This window comes from Notamacropus eugenii, chromosome 2 (genome assembly GCF_028372415.1).
Source record: "Notamacropus eugenii isolate mMacEug1 chromosome 2, mMacEug1.pri_v2, whole genome shotgun sequence".
In the NCBI taxonomy this organism is placed as follows: Eukaryota; Metazoa; Chordata; class Mammalia; order Diprotodontia; family Macropodidae; genus Notamacropus; species Notamacropus eugenii.
In genome coordinates, this window is record NC_092873.1 from 160,490,563 (window position 1) to 160,513,701 (window position 23,139).

Sequence of the window (23,139 nt, forward strand, 5' to 3'; positions counted from 1 at the left end):
ATGACTGTGTCAGATGGCTTTTGCACTAACAGTGGGTGTTTTTCACTCATTCTATATAAGTACAAATTTTTATCAGTGTTTATAACCGCTGAGATCAGTGGAAGACAATCATGCCTGTGTCCCAAAGTAAATTGATTGAAACCAGATTATAGACACATTCATGGTTACATAGCACCTACTATGTGCTAGGCACTCTGCTAATAAGGACTTCACAGTTTTTATCTCTTTTGATCCTCTAACAACCCTTTCAGGTGGGTATATTATTATCATCCCCATTTATAGTTGAGGAAACTATAAATGAGGTCGAGTAACTTGCTCAGAGTCACACAGCTGTAAGTATCTGAGGCCAGATTTAAATTCTGATCTCTTGACTCTAGACCTAATGTTTTGTTTTATCCACTGAGCCATTCATTGCCTCATTGACTTAGTGGAGATATATATTTTTCTGTGCAGAGCAGGGTGAATAGGGAGAACCAACTAGAAGTCCAGAAAAGCTCAAAGACCAGAATAGCTCTCAGATTTGTAAGAATTGTCAGTACCTGAAATTAGTTAGAACAGTGATCAGATCAACTCTTCCACTGTTCCTTGATGGTATATTTTTGGAGGAGGAAGGTGTTGCCCCACTCTTCCACTCTGTAATTTTCTGAACCAAAGTGTATGCCTCCCTGGCCACCACTTTCCTTAGCGTACTGTCTTCCCTGTTAGAATGTAAGTTCCTGGAGGGCAGGTCTTTTTTTTTTTTTATGATGGTTTTATAGTTTCAAAATTTTAGGGGACATGGAAGCATAAACCTTGTTTCATGAACAATATCTTGGTCTGTATAGTAGAAGGAAGACTGCGATTATACCCATAAAAGAAGCCAGTTGGGAAAGGCAGATAGGAGGGTAGATGAGGGTTTGTACACTCGACATTTAGCACAATGTGTGGTGTATATTAAGTACTTAATAAACACTTGGATGCAATTTAATCCAACAAATTTTTGTTAAACACTCACTTTGTGCCAAGCACTGTGAGAGGTGCTGGGTTTACAAAAACCAAAACGAAAGTCATGCGTAGTCTTTAGAAGCTTGCATTCTTCTGGTATGGTTGAGGGAAAATTGTGGAATAAGAAATTGGAAAATTTAAATAAAGGAACTCAGTTATCTTAGATAATTTAGAAAACTCTTATATCAAGAATGTCTTGGGGATAATTAAATGTAGAAGAAAATTTAAGGAGTATCAGAAGAGTCCAGAAAGTGAAATCTCAGGATATCTGTAATACATAAGAGAGTTCTGCCCAGATTCTAAGTCCCAGAAAATCTTCTCCCAACTCTCTTTTAACCAAAGACCCTACATCCTCTCTCTCAACTAGAAAATAGTCTTAAGTTTCAGTGGCCTTTCTTCCACTCTTTATCTACCAAAATCTATATTTCCTTTTTCAGACTTCGTGTATGTCTCTCCTACCTTTCTTTTGCTTCTGTGTCATACTGTCTCTTTTTCCCAACTGCTTGTTTTTTTCCTGCTTGTATGGCTATATCCTTTTGCCCTTTTATAATTTCATGATCCACTATGTTCTTTTCTCCTCTATCCTCCTATCCAGCTTTTACAACTGGCTCCTTTTAAAATAGCATTTAGTTTGTAAATTACTATTATGTAGATCATGAAGTGTTTACATTTATTCCTTTGTTTTCACAGACTGAAGGAGCTGGGCTTGCCACCTGCATTGAACTCTGTGTGAAAGCTCTTCGATTGGATTCTGCTGAAAACACTGAAGTAAAAATATCTATTTGCAAAACCATTTCATGCTTGTTGCCTGAAGATCTGGAGGTTAAGCGTGCTTGTCAGCTGAGTGAATTTCTTCTTGAACCCACAGTTGATGCATACTATGCTGTTGAAATGTTGTATAACCAGCCTGACCAGAAATATGATGAAGAGAATCTTCCAATACCCAATTCACTGCGCTGTGAGCTCTTACTTGTGTTAAAAACTCAATGGCCCTTTGATCCAGAGTTTTGGGACTGGAAAACCTTAAAGCGACAGTGTCTCGCTTTGATGGGAGAGGAGGCGTCTATTGTATCTTCAATAGATGAACTAAATGACAGTGAAGTGTATGAAAAAGTAGAAGACTACCAAGGGGAAAGAAAAGAAACTTCTGTGAATGGACTTTCTGGCTGTTTTGATGAAGCCACAAGCCTTCTTAAAGGCATACGAGATGAGAAAGAAAAGAAGAAAGAAATTAAAAAGCTAAGAGAGAGAGGATTTATATCAGCTAGGTTTAGAAACTGGCAAGCCTACATGCAGTATTGTGTTTTATGTGACAAAGAGTTCCTTGGTCATAGAATAGTAAGACATGCGCAAAAGCATTACAAAGATGGGGTTTACAGTTGCCCAATCTGTGCAAAAAACTTTAATTCTAAAGAAACTTTTGTTCCTCATGTGACTTTACATGTTAAACAGTCTAGTAAAGAGAGATTGGCTGCTATGAAACCATTGAGGAGATTAGGAAGACCTCCTAAAGTACCAGCCACCAGTCAGAATCCAAAAACTGTTACTGTAACCAAACAAGAACAGAGACCCATAAAGAAGAACAGTCTTTATTCTGCTGATTTCATTCTGTTCAATGACAATGATGGTTCAGATGATGAAAATGATGACAAAGATAAATCTTATGAACCTGATGCAATTCCTGTTCAAAAGCCAATACCTGTCAATGAATTCACTTGCCCTGTGGCTTTCTGTAAGAAGGGTTTTAAATACTTTAAAAATTTAATTGCTCATGTCAAGGGACACAAAGATAATGAAGAAGCTAAGCGTTTCCTTGAAATGCAAAGCAAAAAAGTTATTTGCCAGTATTGTCGGAGGCATTTTGTAAGTGTTACTCATCTCAATGATCATTTACAAATGCATTGTGGCAGTAAACCCTATATATGCATACAGATAAAATGTAAGGCAGGTTTTAACAGTTATGCCGAGCTTTTAACACACAGAAAAGAGCACCAGGTCTTTAGAGCAAAATGTATGTTTCCTAAGTGTGGCAGAATATTTTCAGAAGCCTATCTACTTTATGATCATGAAGCACAGCACTATAATACCTATACCTGCAAATTCACAAGTTGTGGGAAAGTTTATCGTTCTCAGAGTGAGCTTGAAAAGCATTTGGATGATCACAATACTGAAAAAGTGCTGCCTCCTGAAGGCCAAAGCAGTACAGCTGAGGAGTCAGTTCAGTCTTCAAAAGTGAGTGAAAACACAGATGAAAATATAAAAAATGAGAAATCTGTGCTACCTTCAGAAAGTAACACTAGCAACAACTTAGCAGTAGATGGAAACAGTGCTTGGGATCAAAACAAAGCAGAATCGGTTGTGACTGAACAAACCAAAATTTCTGTCACCGAGCTTGGGCAGGCTGATACGCTGCTGTCTGATGTTTCAGAAAATCCTGCTGTACCTTTTCTTCCAGCAAATGAAGCAACTGCATTAACCCATAACATTAAGGTGTCCCTCAGCCAAGGACTCCAGGATAATATTGTGAAGCAGGAAAAATTGGCTGCTACAGGCTGTATGATGAACGTTAATAAATCCGTGGGTACACAATTATGTACAAATGTTAAAGATGCTTGTAATGATTCTTGTCTTCCAGGTTTGCAGGAAAGAAGAGAGAGTAATAGTAGTTGTTTGAGTCAGAGTCAGCATGTTCAGAATACTTCAGCAAATTCAGATCCCCTTAAAATAGGTGATCTTGCACCTCAAAACTTAGAAAGACAAGTTAACAACCTGATGACCTTTACCTTGCAAAATCAGGCAGTATTTCAAAGCAGTTTACCTATTTCCAAACTTGATTTTGAAGGTAATGCTAAAACTACACCTAGTCTTTATAATTTGCCACTTAAAACACTAGAAGGTATCACATTTGTTCCACCACAACCCAGTCTGAGCAGTCCTTTAGTGACCCCACCTGTTCCCCCACCACCTGTTCCCCCACCACCTATTCCCCCACCACCTGTTCCCCCACCACCTGTTCCTCCACCAGCTGTTCCCCCACCACCTGTTCCCCCACCACCTGTTCCCCCACCACCTGTTCCCCCCCAAGCTGTTCCCCCCCAAGCTGTTCTTCCACCAGCACCAGTTCAGAAATTCTGTTGTCAGGTTGAAGGATGTACTCGATCTTATAATTCTTCACAGAGTATTGGAAAACACATGAAAACAGCACATCCTGACCAGTATGCTGCATTTAAAATGCAGCGTAAAAGCAAAGGAAGGCAGAGATCCAGCAACTTAAATATTCCAAATGATGGAAAGTGTGTATATTTTATGCCATCACAGGTGAGCAATTCCAGTAATACTGTTTTTACACCACAGACCAAAACCAGTGTGAAACCTACTTGTTCAGCACAGTTGCCACATGTTTCAACTTCTCTTTTTCCAACTCATCTAGAAAATTTAACAAACCCATTATTGCCCTCAGTGGAAAGTGTCATAAGTACAAATATACCTTCTCATGTTAAAAGTGAACCAGGTGTCGTATTATGTTCCCCAATGGAAAATTTGTCAAATACAACATTGCCATCACAGTTGGAAGATATAGCAAAAACAGTTTTACCTTTGAATATTGACAGTGGTTCTGATCCTTTCCTTCCTTTGCCTACAGAAAGTAGTTCAATATCTCTTTTTCCTTCACCAGCAGATAATGGGACTAATTCAGTTTTTTCCCAGCTGGAAAACAATACAAATCACTTCCCACAAATTGAAGGAAATACTAATTCTGCCTTCATAAAGGAAGAAAATTCTCAAAATAGAGTTTTTACTTCAGAAGTAAACACTACAAACAGCTTCAGTGCCACCACCCCTCAACATCCAGCACCAGAAAAAAATAAAAAAGAACGTGGACGGGGCCCAAATGGCAAAGAAAGAAAACCAAAACATAACAAAAGGGCTAAGTGGCCAGCAATAATTAGAGATGGTAAATTTATCTGTAGCAGGTGTTACAGGGTTTTTACCAATCCCAGATCACTAGGTGGACACTTATCTAAACGGTCCTACTGTAAGCCACTGGAAGGATCAGAAATTTCTCAAGAAGCTTTGCAGAGTAACAGTCAGCCCTCTCTTCTTGCCAATATGATACTCTCTACAAATGCAATAAATGTCCAGCAACCACAACAACCTACCTTCAATTCAGAAACATGTTTTAAAGATCCATCATTTCTTCAGCTACTTACATCTGAAAATCGACCATCAACATTTTTACAGAATACATTTCCTCGTTCTGGTGTTACTAATTTTAATACCACTGTAAATGAGGAAGGAAGTGAAATTATTAAACAAGCTTTGGAGACTGCTGGCATCACCAGTACATTTGAGAATACAGAGATTCTTTCACACATGGTTCCAGCAACTTGTGTCACTGATGCAAGTCAAGTAAACGCAGCAGTTATACCTAATTCAGATGTTTCTCCTTTATTGCAGACTGTCTGTCACCCAAATACTCTCCTAGCAGACCAAAACAGGACACTAAGCACCAAAACTCCTTCCATAGATGACTGCAGCAACTTACCAGTATTTCCACCAGATGAATTACTACTGAAGACTGTTGAAAATGGTTTGTGCTCTGGTTCATTTCCCAATTCTGTTGGATCTTCACAAAATTTTACCACTAATAATTGTTCACGTGCTTCGGTGATAAGTAGTCCCCAGAACGCAAGAGCTAGTCATTTAAATAAAAAGGGAAACTGTGCTTCTAAGAGAAAAAGGAAATCTGCTCCACCATTACTTGAAAATAGTCCCCAAAACTTAGTAACAAATGACTTAACAGCAATGGGTCTATTAGCAAAGAGCATTGAAGGAAATGCACAGATACAAACTGATCTTCAATCTCAGGCATTAGTGGAAAATCTCACACAGAAATTAAATAACGTTGACAATCAGTTATTTATGGCCAGTATCAAAGAAAACTTCAAAGCAAATCTTGAGTCTCATGCTGCATTAACTCCTTTAACAATAAAAACTGAAAATGGAGATTCCCAAATGATGGCTATGAATTCATGCACTGCCTCAGTAAACTCTGACTTGCAGATTTCTGAAGACAGTGTCATACAGAACTTTGAAAAGACTCTTGAAATTATTAAAACTGCTATGAGTTCTCAAATACTCGAAGTTAAAAGTGAAATGCAGGATGTTATTGGAGGATCACAAAATTCACAGATCAGTTATAACACTCAGATTCCTCCTTCAGTAAATGTAATGCAAAATTCTAAAATGTCCGATATGTCTCAGTTTTCATTGCACAGAGATATCACCACTGCAAGTGACACCTCCCCTAAGCCTGAAATACCACTTAAGGATGATTTTGAAGTATTAGAGATTTTGGAAGGCTTACAGAAATTAAAGTTAGAAAATGATGTATCTGTTCCTCTTTCTGATAAGGTTCCCTCATGTCTACCAGTGAACACATCTGCTGCTTTGGCTTCCACACCAGTTAAAGCAACCTCAAATACTGCAGTTATTCAGCAGACTTCTGAAGTGGGAAACAACATTCAGTTTAGTGATAAAGTTAATAAACCTTTTGTATGCCAAGACCCAGGCTGTAGTTACAGTGCTATGACAAAGGATGCCTTATTTAAACACTATGGTAAAATTCATCACTATACTGCAGAAATGATTATGGAAATAAAGAAGCATCAACTCAAGTATGCTCCATTCAAATGTGTAGTAACTACCTGTCCGAAAACATTTACAAGAAATTCTAATCTCCGGGCACACTGTCAATTGGTACATCATTTCACAACAGAAGAAATGGTCAAATTAAAAATTAAAAGACCATATGGGAAAAAATCTCAGAATGAAAATATAGCAGCAGCCCCACAAGTTGTGGAAATAAAAAAACAAACCACTTCGGCAGTGGACAATAAAAATGAAGTACAGCCTCCCATAGAAGTTGAGACACAAAAGGAAATCGCCATAAATAATGTGGCAGTGACTGCAGAAACACACCTTATAGAAAAAAAAAATCCTGAAAAAACAGAAAGTTCTCCACCATTGAGTACAGCCACTCCAGAGCAGTGTGACACAAATTCTTGCAATAACATACAGACAAAAGGACGAAAAAATAGGAGGCATAAAAAAGAAAAGGAGGAAATTAAGCGCAAGAAACCAGAAACCCAGTCTCCTGAGGTACCAACAAGATATAGCCCCTATAGACCATATAGATGTGTCCATCAGGGTTGTTTTGCAGCTTTTACAATACAGCAAAACTTGATTCTTCATTACCAGGCTGTGCATAAATCAGATCTACCCGTGTTCCCTGTGGAGATTGAAGAAGAAAGTGAGGCTTGTAAAGAAAATGAAGAAACTGAAACAAAGCAAACTGTGAAAGAATTCCGATGTCAGGTGAGTGACTGCTCTCGAATTTTTCAGGAGATCACTAGTTTGATACAGCACTACATGAAACTTCATGAGATGACTGCTGAAGAAATTGCAAGTATGCCTTCCTCCTTAGATTGTGGAAGATTTCCATGCGATCAGTCCCATTGTAAATCTTCATTTACTACATGTTTGAACTATATTCTTCATCTTGAAATGGACCATGGAATCAAGTTCAGGCCCAAAAAGATGGAGGAGGATGGTATATATAAATGTGATTGTGAAGGCTGTGACCGAATTTATGCAACTAGATCTAATTTACTACGACACATTTTTAATAAACATAATGACAAACATAAAGCTCACTTAATTAGGCCAAGAAGATTGACACCTGGTCAGGAAAACATATCAAGTAAAGCAAACCAAGAGAAATCAAGATCCAAACATCGAGGGGCAAAACATAACAGGTCTGGAAAAGAGGGAAGCAAAGCTAAAAACAAACGAAAGAAAAATGTTATTTCAGAAAATAAAAATTCGAAAGCTGAGCAGGTTGAAGAAAATAAACCTTATTCTTTGAAACGTGGAAAGCATGTGTATTCTATAAAAGCGAGGAATGATGCTTTATCTGAGTGTACAAGCAGATTTGTAACACAATATCCATGTATGATAAAAGGATGTACATCAGTTGTTACAAGTGAGAACAATATAATTAGACATTATAAATGTCACAAGTTATCAAAATCATTTACTTCACAACACCGTGATCTTCTCATTGTCTTCAAACAGTGTTGTCCCTCACAAGAAAAAGATACTTCTTCTGAACAAGAAGTTGATAAAAAAAGTGATATGAAAGAATCTGATACATGTATATCAGAGAGCAGTAGTGACTCAAGTACAACAACAGTTCCACAGAGTGAGGTTGAAAAAGATGAAATGGATGAACTAACAGAATTGTTTATTACCAAACTGATTAATGAAGACAGCACAACTGTGGACAACCAAGAAGATAATTCAACTTCATGTATAAGTAATGATCTTCAGGAGAATATCAACTGCCAGTCTGAAAAACAGCAGTCAAATAGCTTAAAGAGAGCAAGTAAAGAAAAAACTGTCTCACAAAACAAAAAGAAGAAGGTTGAAAAACCTGAAGAAATTTTGGCAGTTGAAGTAAGTAGCATGCATAAAGAAGAAGAAACAGCAGTTGCAATTCAAACCACAGAAGAACAACCTACAACTTTTGACTGGAGTTCATTTAAACCAATGGGATTTGAAGTATCATTTCTCAAGTTTCTTGAGGAATCTGCAGTGAAGCAAAAGAAAAATGCTGACAAGGACCATCAAAATGGAACTAAAAAAGGTTCTCACTCAAACTCAAAAAAATCCACTGACAAGACATCTTTGGCAAGTGTTGATCATATATGGACATTTTCTGAAAGTGAGACCTTTGTCCAGTTTGCCAATCCATCACAACTTCAGTGCAGTGAAAATGTAAAAATTGTCTTAGACAAGACTCTTAAAGATTGCACTGAACTTGTGTTAAAGCAACTTCAGGAAATGAAACCTACTGTCAGTTTGAAAAAACTTGAAGTACATTCAAATGATACAGATCTTTCAGTCACAAAAGAAATAAGTAGAGGTAATGACAATGGTGAATTGCAGAACTGATAGCTACTATACTCTGAATACAACACATACATTTTTATTTTAAATAGGAAGCCATCAAGCATGCTAGTAATTGTGAAGAAGTTTTTTTAAATTGTTTTTGTTGTTGTTGTTGTTGATGTGAATTAACCTGGAAAAAAAATCATGACATTAGTCATGTAAAATTTTTTGGTTTTATCCCTATGGGACTTGAGGAACATAATCATTGCTTCAGTTTTTGTAAATAGTTGAGTTAAACCTCAAATTTCTATAAAAACAAAACAAAACTGTCCTTTCCATGAATTAAATCTTTGTGAATTGTCTGTGATTGGTATGTTTCACCAGGTCACTGCTCATGTATAACAGTACTCTTTATTTGTAGATACCTTTTTTGTATATATTTATTATTGTAAATCATTTGCTGCCACCAGCAGTCTGTAAGTCTAAACTATTAAATGACACATTTATATTCGGAATTTTAATTTGTAACTAAGTGATCAAGTTTTTAAAATTGTCTTTAATTGTTTTAAATTAAGAAGTTTTTTGAACTAAAGGTAGAAAATCTGCCATATCCATTTTATTTTGAATATAGCGTTTATTTACCAGAGGAATTTGATGAAATCACATTTCATAGGGTAAACACATTATACTGACAACATGCTCATATTTCTAAGTTTACCATCCAGTGTCTTTGAATGGATGGCATTCATGTGTAGTTAACTCAGATTCTTTTAACAGTTTCCTAAAGCTATTCTTTTTTTTTTCTCAGTGCTTCTACCTGGACATAGAATTAAATAAATACAGTGGAAATGTAAATAAAGAATTTACATCAGAGATTTTTAAACAATTGGTATTAAAGAATCCGTTGTGAATGTGATAGAAAATTTAGTAGTGTGGAGCAGTGTATATATATTTGAGGTGGTAAATTGTGAAGTAGCCCAGTATTGCCTTAAATAAAATCACATTTCATTTCTTGTTTTATACATGTTATCTTATAAAGGTTTTTTTTTAAATTTTCTGAATTTACAAATTGGTGTATAGCTTTAAAATTTATAAACTCCTATGGGAAAATATTTTTCAGACATTTTTATATACCTTAAAATAGGTAAAATAAAAATAAATCCATCTTGAATCTATAAAATGTAAGAGTCCTAACATTTAAAATAATATTTAAAAAAACATTTCCTATAAAGGAAATAGAATGCTGTAATTTTACAGTTTAAATTCTTACATTCTATATTCTGTCTATTTTTCTACCATATTCACAGGGTTGGTTTTTTTTTTTCCTTTTTAGAGTGGATCTCAAAAGCAGTATTAATAGTAACTTTTGGTTTTAATGAATACAGTATTCATTTACCATTTAACATAGCTTTACATTACATTCACTGGTATTAAGTTTTAAAATAATTTGTACCCCACAGGTACAAGGTAAAAGTGGTTTTAAAATATTTTATTGATTTCACTTTTACTCAAAAGTTAACTGTAATTTTAAAAAAAACGACTTTCTTGTAAAGCCAATTTCCTCATTTAAAATTCTACTTGTCTTTGTCATAAATAATAAGATTGATTTCTCTTGTTTGTCTTATGACAGGCTAATTTAGTAGTGATATCATTAGCTAGGATACTTTGATGATACAAAGGTATCATCCTCTTTGTATTATAACATTCACAAATAAAAAGCACATTAAGTGTCAACTAGATAGTATTCTGAGCAATCATGATCAACCAGTGAATACTTTTCTTTTTAAAACTTTTAAAGGACATTTTATCTTTAAAGTACTGTAGTTTTATTTTTATGAAGCTGTGGGACATACTGAACAATTCATTTGTCTCCTTAAAATTCATTTCCGGAATGCATAAAATGTGACACAAATTAAAATTCTTATACTTTGTAAAGTCACTGTTATTTATTAAATCATAATTTTTCTTTTATGGATGATTAAAACATGGTGTGTTTTAGATTAGCAGTAGCTTAGGTAGTTTTGAATAATTTGAATATTAAAGTTTTGTTAACTGGATTTTTTCATACAGTTTTCTTAGAAGTTTGCCAAGTCTTTGACAACAGGAAATTCTGTCTAAATGGCTCTGTATAGTGCCTAGCACAGCATCATGTGCAAGTAAGTGCTTAATAAATTATTTTTTATAAGTATACCATGGTGATGGCCCTTAAGTTATAGAGTTAGAGTACCTGGGTTCCTCTCTTCCCCCACAAAAATTAGGTTAGGAAAGTTAATAAATTGCTATTAACTGTTAAGCTACAAGAGTTTAATGCCAGTCACTAAATGTAACAGAATGAGGCAGTGTTCCCAAATATAGCTGGGGGATTAAAGTCTATTTCTTAGTAACAGAAACATTTTTATCATGCATAATCAAAATGTTGTTTTACTACATCTTAATTTTTCCAAATGTAATGATCTTGGAAACTTATAAATGGGAAATCATGTCATTCATCACCAGTATGCATTGTCATAAGTTTTGGTAATTTTAAGCAATATTTTCATAGTGTTAAAAACCTTGTTATTTTGAAATACAAGGGACAGAATAAAATAGACTTGGAATAAACAATACTTGGATTATCCCATATTTTTATTAGAGTAATAGGGTATCCAGTCTCATCTGTGAAATAGCAGTTTATTTCAGTTATGCCCTGCTTGCAAAGGTGTTTGCCAGTTTATGGCCAACTTTTAAAATAAACACTGTTTATACAAAAAGAGAAGGAATTTAGTTGAGAAAAGTGAAATGTGACCAATGAGCTCATTTTTTGCCTGGAATGTTGTCAGACTTTTTCTAAGCAGGATGTTATTATTTAACTGTCAGTGCCATATTTAATTATTCATCAAATCTGTTAGAGAAAAGCACTTACAAATTATGTCACTAATTGTCAGGTCAATTCATTTATAATTTCCTAGGATTTGAATAATATCTTTTGAGTTTTTACCAATTCTTACATTATGGCCTAAGCCTTTCAATTTTTTCCTTTTAAAAATCACCTCAGCAAAGAGTTTGATTATTATGAATGCATTTTGACATTTATAAGTAATGTTATAAAATAGGAAAGGATCTTTAAAAAGGAAAAACTAAAAGATTGCAGTTTCTCTAGATTGCATGTTTTACCTCACTTGTATACTTGCTTTAAGGATTGTTTCTTCTCTCTGTCAGGGAAGACATTCATATGTTTATTTACTAATGTCTTACTAGGCTAAAACCCTAAGAAATTTCTCAATTAAATAATCCCTTTATCAACACTTGAATTACCACCACCAAGAAAGCAGAAGAAAGAGGGATTCAGAATGACAGGATTTTTAAATATGTAGGTACTGTAGAATTTACTATAAAACTTTTTAGGGAAAAGAAACTATGGAGGTTATGAAATATTAAAATTATATATATAGATTTTCATTTTCAGTGGATTGTACTTCTACCCCACCCCTAAATCCTCAGTTAATTGAAGGGTGGATATGAAAACATTGAAAGGTAGATATGGATACCACAAAGAATGGTATAAATTTCTTAGTATTTTATAATGATTAGATCGAAACACATTTGAATACAACATAGTCACATTTTTATTGATACTTTCACTGTTTAGAAAAAAGATGAGGATTGAAGAGAGGAGGAGAGAGGTAGAGATTAAGTGAACATCCATATCCTTGAACAGTTCCACGCTTGACAACCTTCATTCATCTTTAAGGGCTTTACTCCCTTACTGTTAAAGAACAGTGACAGGCCTAAAAGGAATTTCCTAAAACTTTTCTCCTCAACTCATCCTTTTCATTCCTGAGTCCTACAAAGAGCAAAATACTTCAAGGATGCTTTGATATTTGCTGGCTACATGTGTTACTGAGAAAGTACAGGGAGATGATGATTTGCAGATGCTTGGAATTTCATGTATATGTTTAGAATTTGCTTTACTTTTGAATTTCAGGTTTAGGGTTTAATTATCCTAATTATAAGGGGGAAACCACCAGGCAGGTATGGTAACCAAACTCACTGCCTGGTCCTTCACAGGACTGGAAATGGATTTGGGGAATCTAACAACTCATGCATCCTCAGCCACAGAAAGGTAGAAAGGAAACATGAGAAACAGGAAATGATTCTGGATTGTTTCTATATTCTGTCTCCACAGCCTATGACAAGCAAATGAATGCTCCTCTGATCTTGTGTTTTTATAGCAACTTATATTTTTCAGACCAGATTTATAACATTACATAATTTGAGGCTCACAACAAAACCTGTTGGACAGATGTTGTACCAGTTTCAAAGATGATGGGTATTGATTTATCAGATGACTTGCCAAGGGAGGGTCATGCAGTGCAGGTCAGTGAAATAGCAAAATAGAACCACATCTCCACTGTCAGTGTTCTTTTCATATATCCTCCTGTTCTCTAATAGGAGTTGTTGACAGCAGAAAAACAAAGAGAGACTATGTACAGAAACGTTTTGCATTTTTCATCTCAGGTATAACCATGGGAATGGGAGGGTGGGAAGCCATTAAATGCATGCGTAAATGCAATATACCTCATATGACCTAAATTCCTAACACGAAGTAGAATTGAATTAGCTAAATAAACCCATATGCAATTCTGGATCAAAGACAACAAAGGAATATATAATTATGGGGTGAGGTTTTTTTAATGGGATTAATATCTCACAGTAAAATGAGAAAATTACCTATTCTGGTACCTTCCTACCACCCCCACTAGATAAAGGAACAGGTGACCTGAGCCCAATTTCCCATTAGTGAAAACAAGACAAGCCCAAAGTAAGGGAGGACAAAGCTACTTCCCAGCCTGAAATGAAGCAAAGCACCAGTAACAGCCATCACTGTGTTTTAAATGGCTGTTGTGTAAGAATTTCAAATAAAAAATGTATAGTTTTGATAGAATATTGTGTGCGTGTGATTATGGGTCTTTGGAGTTTTTTGTTTTTGTATTTTTTTTGTACAAAGCCAACATGCCCCACTGCCATTGAAAGAAAATCAGGAGTTACTGGAAGCAGATAATCTATGTTAGGTTTCATAGTCCATAGATTGCCTGGTTCCTCAGGTCATATTATCGCCCTTCTCCCCCTTAACTGATCTGTCAGTATTATCTATTAAAATGTATCCTGATCCTAATCTCATTTCTTGTTGAAGTGATAATGTATACATGCTATATTATCCTAGCTGTTCAATTTTTATTCTTTTAATAATAGTACTTTATCAATTATCCTTAAATTAGGTCTTTGTTTTGCATGGTTTGCCAGGAATTCACTGTAACTGGGAGGCAAGGAGGAGTTGGATTTCTTGGGAAAGGATTAGGAAACTGGAGTGGCCTGGTCTGGACGTGTATTGGCTTTCACATTCATTACTTGACCAGAGTACCAACTTGGTTCAGGTTACAGATCCAAAATACTGTTTAATAGATGATGGCAGTATACTTTCAGACCTGAGTGATCTGCCTGTTTGGTTTTGCTGAACTGCTGTTTTTTTTTGGCATAAAGGATGACTCACTGGGTAGGAGAGAGCAGTAGAATGTGATGTATTCAGAAATGAAGGTAATGTGCAAATAAAAAATATCAATAAAATTTTTAAAGAATTTTAGCATGATGAGGCACAGCACTATCTTTGGGGCTTGAATATAATTTTGCTGTTTACTAGGTATGTGGTGACCGTGACCCTTAACCTCTCTATGCCTCATTTCTTTATCTAAAATGAGAGTGTTTAACTAGCTGATGACTTCTAAGACATTTCTAATTCTTAGTGAAGAGTACTTCCATGCTTTGATATGATACTTACTGACGGTAGGATAAAGAGCGTTTAGATATCATCAGGAAAAGATGTCCCACAACAAGATAATATTTATCAGTGAAAGGCAGAAAGGACTGCAGAAGGACTCCTAAGACACTAAAACCAAATATACATTTGGAACAAAACAAAATCCCAAGTTTTTATCTTTTTATCTACTGTAACCCCTTTCTCCAGTCTTACTTTTACTAGACTCACATTGGTTTGCCCCCACCCAAAAAAGGAAATAAAGTCCCTTTTGAACAGCAATCAGTAAATATTTATTAAGCACCTACTTTGTGTTCCCCAAAATGTGATAAACTATGGGGATACAAAAAGAAGCAAAAAAAAAAAAAAACTAGTCCCTGCCTTCGCGAGGAGCTTACGGTCTAATGGGGGAAAAAAACATGCAAAGCAAACTATGTACAGGGTATGTAGAAAATAACAGTGGGAGGGCACTGGAATTGAGAGGGGTTGGAGAAGCCTTGCTGTAAAAGGTGGAATTTTAGTTGGGACTTAAAGGGAGCCAGAGTAATGAGAGAAGAGAAGCATAGAATCTTAGCATATAATACAGAATGACAGAGATGGAATGGACCTTTAATATTATCTAGTCTGATTGGCCCTTTTACAATCAAGGTAACAAGCCAAGAGTGATGAAGATCACAGCAAGTTTACTGGCCAAGCTAGAATTTGAACTCAGGACTCCCATATGCTTTCTATTATGCTATCCTGACTGATCTTTACATGATGGTATTAGGATAGCATTAACTCATTGTTGGAATTGTATCTTCTTTATTTTTTACTTATCTGTACTTACTGGTGAACTATAGAATCAGTATTTGGGGGATCAACCTGTATGCTGAATTGACTTGAAATGATTTTCTTTGTTATGGTATATACTAGGAAGTGACCACTAGATGGCAAAATAACATTGAAAATACAATTTCATTTAAATTGAATTGATCTTACTTAATTACAGAGATTTTCAGAAATCCCTGCTTGAAGGGACATGCACAATTCACTTTTTTATAATTTTCAGCACTGATTTTTTAGGATAACTTGAGAGGCAAGAAGGCATAGTATATCAACAACTGCAATAGTTAGCTTCTTGACATTGGGACAGTGTTTAACCTCTCAGTGCCCTCAGCAACTCTCCCATTATAAATTGCAACAAAGTTACCAGCCTGAGCTGGTAGTTTTCTCATCCAGATTTGCTTAAACTAATGAAATCACATGTTCAGTCTTCAAGACTACTACCCTAAGTGAATTAAGGTCTATTTAGTTGTTGATCTGTTTCAAGATGCATAGGCCAGTAACCATGGGTACATATAATAGAGGAATGGCCTTTTGTGTAGATTTTTATATAATAGACAGTTTGTGTATCTTAACATGCTGAGCAAAGTAGATCCCTACTTTAGCAGAATCCTACTTTATAGGATGGAGAGCTGAGCAGAATCTTAGAGATAGAATCTAGTACAACCTCATTCTACAAGTGCAGGTACAGACTTTACACTCAGAATATTAACTTGACTTCCCTAAAGCCACACAGGTAGCAAGAGTTGGAATTTGAAGCCAAATCCTCACATCTCCAAATCCATTCATCTTACCATTTTGCCATGCTACTTCTTTAGAATTTAACTCAGTAGCAATTTCTTCCCTTGAGAGCCATGCAAAGTAAGTCTACATGACAACCCTTCAAATAGTGACAGTAAGTGATTTCTCCTTAACTGTTCTCCAGGATAAATAGCCTTAATTCTTTCAGGGAAAGAAAGAGAAAGAACTATTATTCATACAGGTGTTCAAATTGTCCATTGAGTCAAGTATTTATTAATCGCGTAGTATGTTGTAGAGCTGTGCCTTTAAGCACCCGGGAAACAAAGCAAAAGACAAGCCCTACTCTTAAGGAGCTCAATCTAATGGGAAAATAAAAAGCAAACAACTCAGTATAAACAAGATATATACAGGATAAGTTGGTGATAATCAAGAGGGAAGGAACTAGAATTAAGGCAGCTCAGAAAAGACTTCTTAGGTGGGATTTTAGCTGGGACCAAAAGCCAAAGAATCTTAGAGACAGATGAGGAGGAAAAGAATTCCAGGCATGGGAAAGTCAAAATGTTCAGAGTTGGGAAATGGAAAATCTTTGAAGAATGGTAAAGGAAGCCACTGTCACATTATATGGAAGCAAGTAAGGTGTAAGAAGAGTGCAACGATGGGAGAGGGTCCATAATGAAGAGTTTACATGCTAGATGATTTTATATTTGGTCCTGGGGGCCATAGGGAGCCCCTGGAGTTTGTTGAAAAGAGAGTGGGGTATATATATAGTTAGACTTGCACTTTAGGAATATCAGTTGGACAGGTAGGTGGAAGAATGGCCTGAAGTAGAAAGAGAGTTAAGGCAAGGAGATCAACCAGAAAGTTATTGCAATAATCCATGATTTTTGAGGATACCTAGAGAGGTATCAGCGTCAAATGATGGATGTCATGAAGATAAAATTGACGAGACTTGGCAATTGAGATTATGTGAGGGTGAGAGGAGTTAAGGATGACTCAGGTTACAAGCCTGGGTGACTGGGAAGATAGTGGATAAGAGGGCAGAATTTGGGAATGGGAGAAGACATAACAAGTTTGATTTTGGACATAGGGATTTTGATATGCATATCCAGTTCAAGATGTCTAATAGGCAGTTGGAAATGTGAGAAAGATAGAAAAGAAGTTAGGTCTGGATAAATAGATCTGAAAATCAGCATTGAAACTATAATTGAATCCATGGAAGCTGAAGAGATCACCAAGCAAAATGGTATAGAGGAAGAAGAGAAAAGGATCTCAGTATAACCACAGTTAGCAAATATGACCCGGATGAAGATCCATCAAAGGAGACTGAGAAAGAGTAACCATACAGGTAGGTGAACTAGGATAGAGGAGTGTCTTGGAATCCTAGAGAGAGGATAATATCAAGGAGAAGAGGGTGATCATCATCCAGAAAGGTAAAGAAGAATGAAGATAGAGAAAAGTCCATTTAATTTGTCAATTGATAGATCAAGTAACTTTGGAGAGAGCATTTTCAGTTGAATAACAAGGGTAGAAGCCTGATTGTAGAGAGTTGAAAAGATATATAAATTGTAGATAGCCTACTCAAGGAGTTTCCTACCTCCCACCTCCCCCCCCACACACACACATACAAGAGATATGGGATGATTTCTAGACAGAGATGGACAGATCAAATGATTTTGAATATGAGAAGATTTGGGCATTCTGTAACCAGTCAGGAATGTAGAGATTGAATTGAGTGGAAATAAGAGGGAGTAATCTGCTGGAAATGATGGGATGGAATAGGATCACTTATGAGCATGTAGTATGGGTTGATGGGGAAAAGGGCCATGTCTTCATATGAAGTAGATGAAGGATGAGATAGTAGCAAAAGCCATCTGAGTGATGGAAGATGAAGAGAGGAGATGGAATTTTTTCAGTGAGGAATGTGGCAAAGTCCATCTGAGGAGAGCTGTGGAAAGTGTGAGAAAGGGAAAAGAACATTTGGAAAAAGTCACTATGGTGAGTGAGAAAAAAGGATTATCCATATGCTTTCATGATTTTCTCCAGCTTCACTCAAAAGCACAGGAGAAAAGCCAGTGCTGGGAATAATCAAGGCTGAGCGTAGGATAAGTGGGCAAAGGGCCAAGAGAGAAGATGGGAGTTGAAGTTGAGCCCAGGGTTCAAGATGGGAAAGGGAGGAAAGTACAGCCAGCACAGGATTGATGGCATAGGAAAGAGCTGAGGAATGGAAGGATTGGAGGTTAATGGTGAGAACAAATAATAGGGCATGCAGTTGAAAAGCAGAGGGAGAGGTCCAATGACAATACTGTTCATGAACATAGAAGTAGACTTTTGAAGGTGGTGACAAGACCACAGATATGACCATCTCAGTAACTGATATGAGGTGGGGCATGAGGTCATGGGAGATCAGTAAGTTGAGGAACTGGGAAATTAGGGTCTTTCAACATACGGAAGTTGAAGCATCAGGGCAGGAAATGGGGAAGATGAAAAGACTGAGCAGGCACTATAAGTGCCCACTATATATCAGGCATTGTGCCAAGTACCTTACAAATATCTCATTTGATCCTCAACTATGGGAGGTAGGTGTTATTTTCCCATTTTACAGTTAGAATATTGAAGCAAAAGTTAAGTAATTTACCTCAGGTCATAACTAGTCAATGTCTAAGGCTGAATTTGAACTCAGGTCTTCCTGGCTACAGGTCGAATGTTCTATCTACTATACCACCTAGCTGCCTCAAAGAAGGGGAGTATTCTGGAAATTGGTAGACAATAGTCACTAGAGTTCTGATTGGGTAGTAAATATGGAGTGTTGGTAGTAGAGAGTGAGCCAAAAAGTGGCAATGGGAGCAAGTAGTATTGGAACTCTCCCACTACAACCAATGAGTCTAGGGGTATGAGTGAAAGTGAGAGTGCCAGAAAGGGTAACCAGAAAGTCTGTGTCATCAGGAGGGAGCCAGAGATTCCAGAGAGCTCATTCTAAGAGGTGGGTAGCTTTAGAGCAAGACATTGGGGGATGGGGGTAATTAAGAGGGATGGTAATAAGGGAACAGATAATTGGAGATGAAGAAGGGCTTGAACAATGATAATGGGAGTGGAGTGTGGAGAGGGTATGACAAGGTGGGGAGGGATTGTTATTTGTGCCCTGTGTTAGAACGTTCCAAGTTTGTATTGATCTGATCAGTCACAGTCAGATACACTAAAACTTGACTCTAGCATAGTGATGTTATTTTGGTCCTCTTCAAAAGTGAAGGACAACAACCAATCATTAGAGAATGCATTCAAGTATAGATTATCGACATCACTAGGATTCTAGGTAGAATCCTGTCATGGTGTTAAGCAGCAGTTTGGAGCTGGAATGGAAGAACAGAGAGATGCCCACATCAGGGCAGTCTCAGGCAAATTATCTGTGGAAGTAGCTCAATAGAGTGGCATGTTTCTTCCCCAACACTGAATTTCAAATATTTGAGATTTTGTATTTTCACTTCTGGAGAGATTAAGTGAATTTTTCTTTTTAGTTCAATTGGATTTTGCCAGTTCCTAAAGGAACAAATAACTAGCCTTAAAGAATTTGAAATTAAAAAGAAAATTGATCAGTTACTGTGTTCAAAAATGACTGTGATATAATCTACTTAATGCAGAACCTACACTGTCATTAAAATGACTGACAGTATAACAACTGAAAGATGTATGCTGGTATAATATCTAATAGAATGGACAGACTGAATAAATCCACTTGTAAGAACCTCTTAAAAACAAATTTATGACCTGTTTATGATGACAAGAAAAATTATCAAAAAGATGTAGTTTGATTAAATACAAATAGCTTAGAGATAAGGACTAGATCTATGTTTTCTTTGATATGGGAAACTTCCAGGTGACAGAGTTCTCTATAGTGCAAGTCTGCAACGTACAGTGTTAGAGAGTTGCCTGCTGTACTGAGAGGTACACAGCCAGCATGCCTCAGCAACAGTACTTGTATTCTGGTGTTCCTGATTCCACTGCCAGCTCTCTACTATGCTGGCTTCTCTGTAATAAGAACTGACATTTATGTAGTGTCTTACAGTTTGCAAAACACTTTACAAGTGTTTTGTTATAACCATCACAATAACCTTGTAAGAATAGGTACTATTATCTCTATTTTACAGGTGAGGAAACAGGTAGATGTGACTTTCTCTTGGTTATATAGTGAATAAATATCACAGGCAGGATTCAAACCCAGGTCATCCTGACTCAATTTAGCACTCTTCACTGTGTAGTTGTGCCTCTCCAACATGTGCTAGCTACTGAGGGGCTACAATAATAAAAATGACAATCCATTCCTTCAAGGATCTTGTGTTTTACTGGTGAAATACAACATATACCTAGACAAATTTAACTCAAGTATAGTGGGGTAATGATGACAAAGGAGTTGTACAAACAAAATACTGTAGAAAAATATGAGGTAGCAGAGAATACTTTCAACTTGTGGATGTGTCTCTGACTCTAGATGTGACATCTAATTCAAGTCAATTCAATGCAATAAGCATTTGGAATGGCCTCTATGTGCCAGGCACTAGGAGTAAAAAGACAAGTCTCTTCCCTCAAGGACATACATTCTATTAAAAAGAAACAACCATCCCCATTCATTTAAACACCAATAACTGGGAAGATCAGGAAAGATCTGCTTGAATTATGCCTTGAATAGGAATGCCTTGAAGGAAATTAAGAGTTCTTCAAGGAGAAGAGGAATGAGTAGGCCAGGTTGACTGGGAAATTATGTGGAATCTCTCTGGAAGGACAGGTTGCAGCTAGACAGATTGATTTGGATTTTATTCTAGAGGCGTTATGAAACCACTGAAGCTTCTTGAGCAGGAAGGCAAATGTGTGCTTTAGAAAGAGAGGAAGGCCCATTCGGCTATAGCAGTAATCCAGACAAATCGATGAGGACCTGAAGTAGGATGGAGATTGAGTAAGCTTTTAGTTGAAGCCATGTTGACTCCCAGTGTGTTGTGTTTTTTTGAGTTTAAGAATTGTCTATGTAGTCATTCTAGAATTTCTAGAACCTTTCTTTAGGAAAACTAGAAGAACATTAGTACATCTCCAGTCTTTTTGTATTTTTCTCTCTTGTCATATTTTCTTAAAGATTATCAACAAGCAGCTTCTTTCAGAACCCTTGGATGTATCATACTGTCTCAAGTATAGAACATACTTCTACTCATGCCCCTCTCCCATCTGAATGCAGACTAGAATCGGTATAGCTGTATACCTATGTATTTTTCAGTGTAATAATAATAACAGAATTTATATCTTAAGATTTTCAAAATGTTTTATGTGTCCTACATATTTTTTCCTTTTAAAAAGATATTTTAGAATATGAAGCAAAGCAATAAAATACGTTATTGCCTAGAGAAATGAAATCATTTAACGAGCATTTAGATCACTTAAAGTACAATATTCTCTTTCATTATCTCCTTGCCTCTCAGATTTCAGTTCTCTTGTAACCATAATTTGTTTGGCTATTTGCTGTTCCTTGATATAAAATCAAACAGAATAAGAGTGAAGCAGTTCCATTTCCCCTCCTCCCCAACTCTTTTTTTTTTTTTTTAACATTGAGGAGAGTGCAGTGCACATAGTACATGCTCATTAAACATTTGTGGTTATCTTGAACTTGTAGAATTATTTCATCTGCCTTCAGCAAGAAGCCTAACTCCGCTTCTCCTTGCTCCAGCATATCTTTAAAATTTTTTTTTAATTGTCATTACTATTTTTTGCAAGCCTTAGCACATTCTGGGATTTAGCATTCCTGACTCTGGTTAAGACCAGAGTAATAGTAAGCTGTTTCCAGTCAGTCATATGTGTCCTTGATTCTTTTTCCCCCCTTCCCTTGTAAATATCCTTACAAAAATCTGAATTCAATGAGTTCTTTACCAACCACATTGATTTCTTTAGATACCATCTCCTTTTCCTCCTCACCAAGATTATGTGGAATATTTATCTCTCTTGAAAATTTATTTTTAGAATTTACAATTATGACTATGACATCATATCTATCTTTTCTCTGGACTTGTAGAAATTTGTTTTCCTAAAGTGTCGTATAGATATCTCACTATGCGCCTACTTTCTCTTCCTAAGTTATGAAGCATGTCCCAGAATCTGCTTTGTGTTCACCCATGCCAAGTTCAGTCTGAATACTTCCAAAAGACCCATATTGTCCTCTTAATTTGAAGAGCAGCTGTGTATTTCATCTCTAACGGAGAAAAAATCAGAGAATTAAACAGCCCTGTAGTGAGGCCCACTTTCCCCAGATAGCCATTATATAGTCTGTCCAATATCACCTACTATCCCTAGTAGGTCTTCTTTATAAAAGGAAGAAAACTCAGTTGCTAGACTCCAACAATACCTTGGCTCTGAGCTCACATGGATGTTTGATACTAGGGTCTCCTCTATATCTCTTTGGTTCACGTCCACACTTATGATTCATCTTAGGGATATTAGCATTTGGCTTCTATTACTGTAAGAGTCCTCAGCTCCTTTGCAAGTACTGAGTCTAATAAAAACAATGACAGGTTTTATTAAAACTGAAGGATACAAATAAATGAAACCTAACCTCATAAACAATCAAAATTATTCTTTCCTCTCAGGGAAACTGTCTTCATCAAGGACCTAAAAAATACTCTAGATTTATAGTATTAATCTGGAGTAGAGGCTCCATTGCAAAAATGTCTTTGTGTTTTTTTTTATGAGAATTATTTTTTTTAAGTCACTTAATCAACAGATTCTTTGATGAAAGTTTCTAAGATGTTACGAAATCTATTTTTTATTTTAATTTTTTAATGTTTATTTATTTTTAGTTTTCAACATTCATTTCC

The 23,139-nt window shown here is 36.2% G+C and overlaps 1 protein-coding gene across 5 annotated transcripts in view; it reads left to right on the top strand.

The window, feature by feature from the left end:
• Positions 1–23,139, top strand: part of ZNF292 (zinc finger protein 292) — a 148,574-nt gene that overhangs the window by 87,124 nt on the left and 38,311 nt on the right. For 3 of the 5 annotated variants that reach the window (XM_072642766.1, XM_072642765.1, XM_072642767.1), the window contains one exon: positions 1,675–11,093. In XM_072642766.1, the coding sequence (XP_072498867.1) occupies positions 1,675–9,000 (7,326 nt within the window). In that variant the 3' untranslated portion in view covers positions 9,001–11,093. Of the gene's footprint in view, positions 1–1,674; positions 13,862–23,139 lie in introns of those variants that run through there. The other 2 variants (XM_072642768.1, XM_072642769.1) reach the window with 2 other exon arrangements.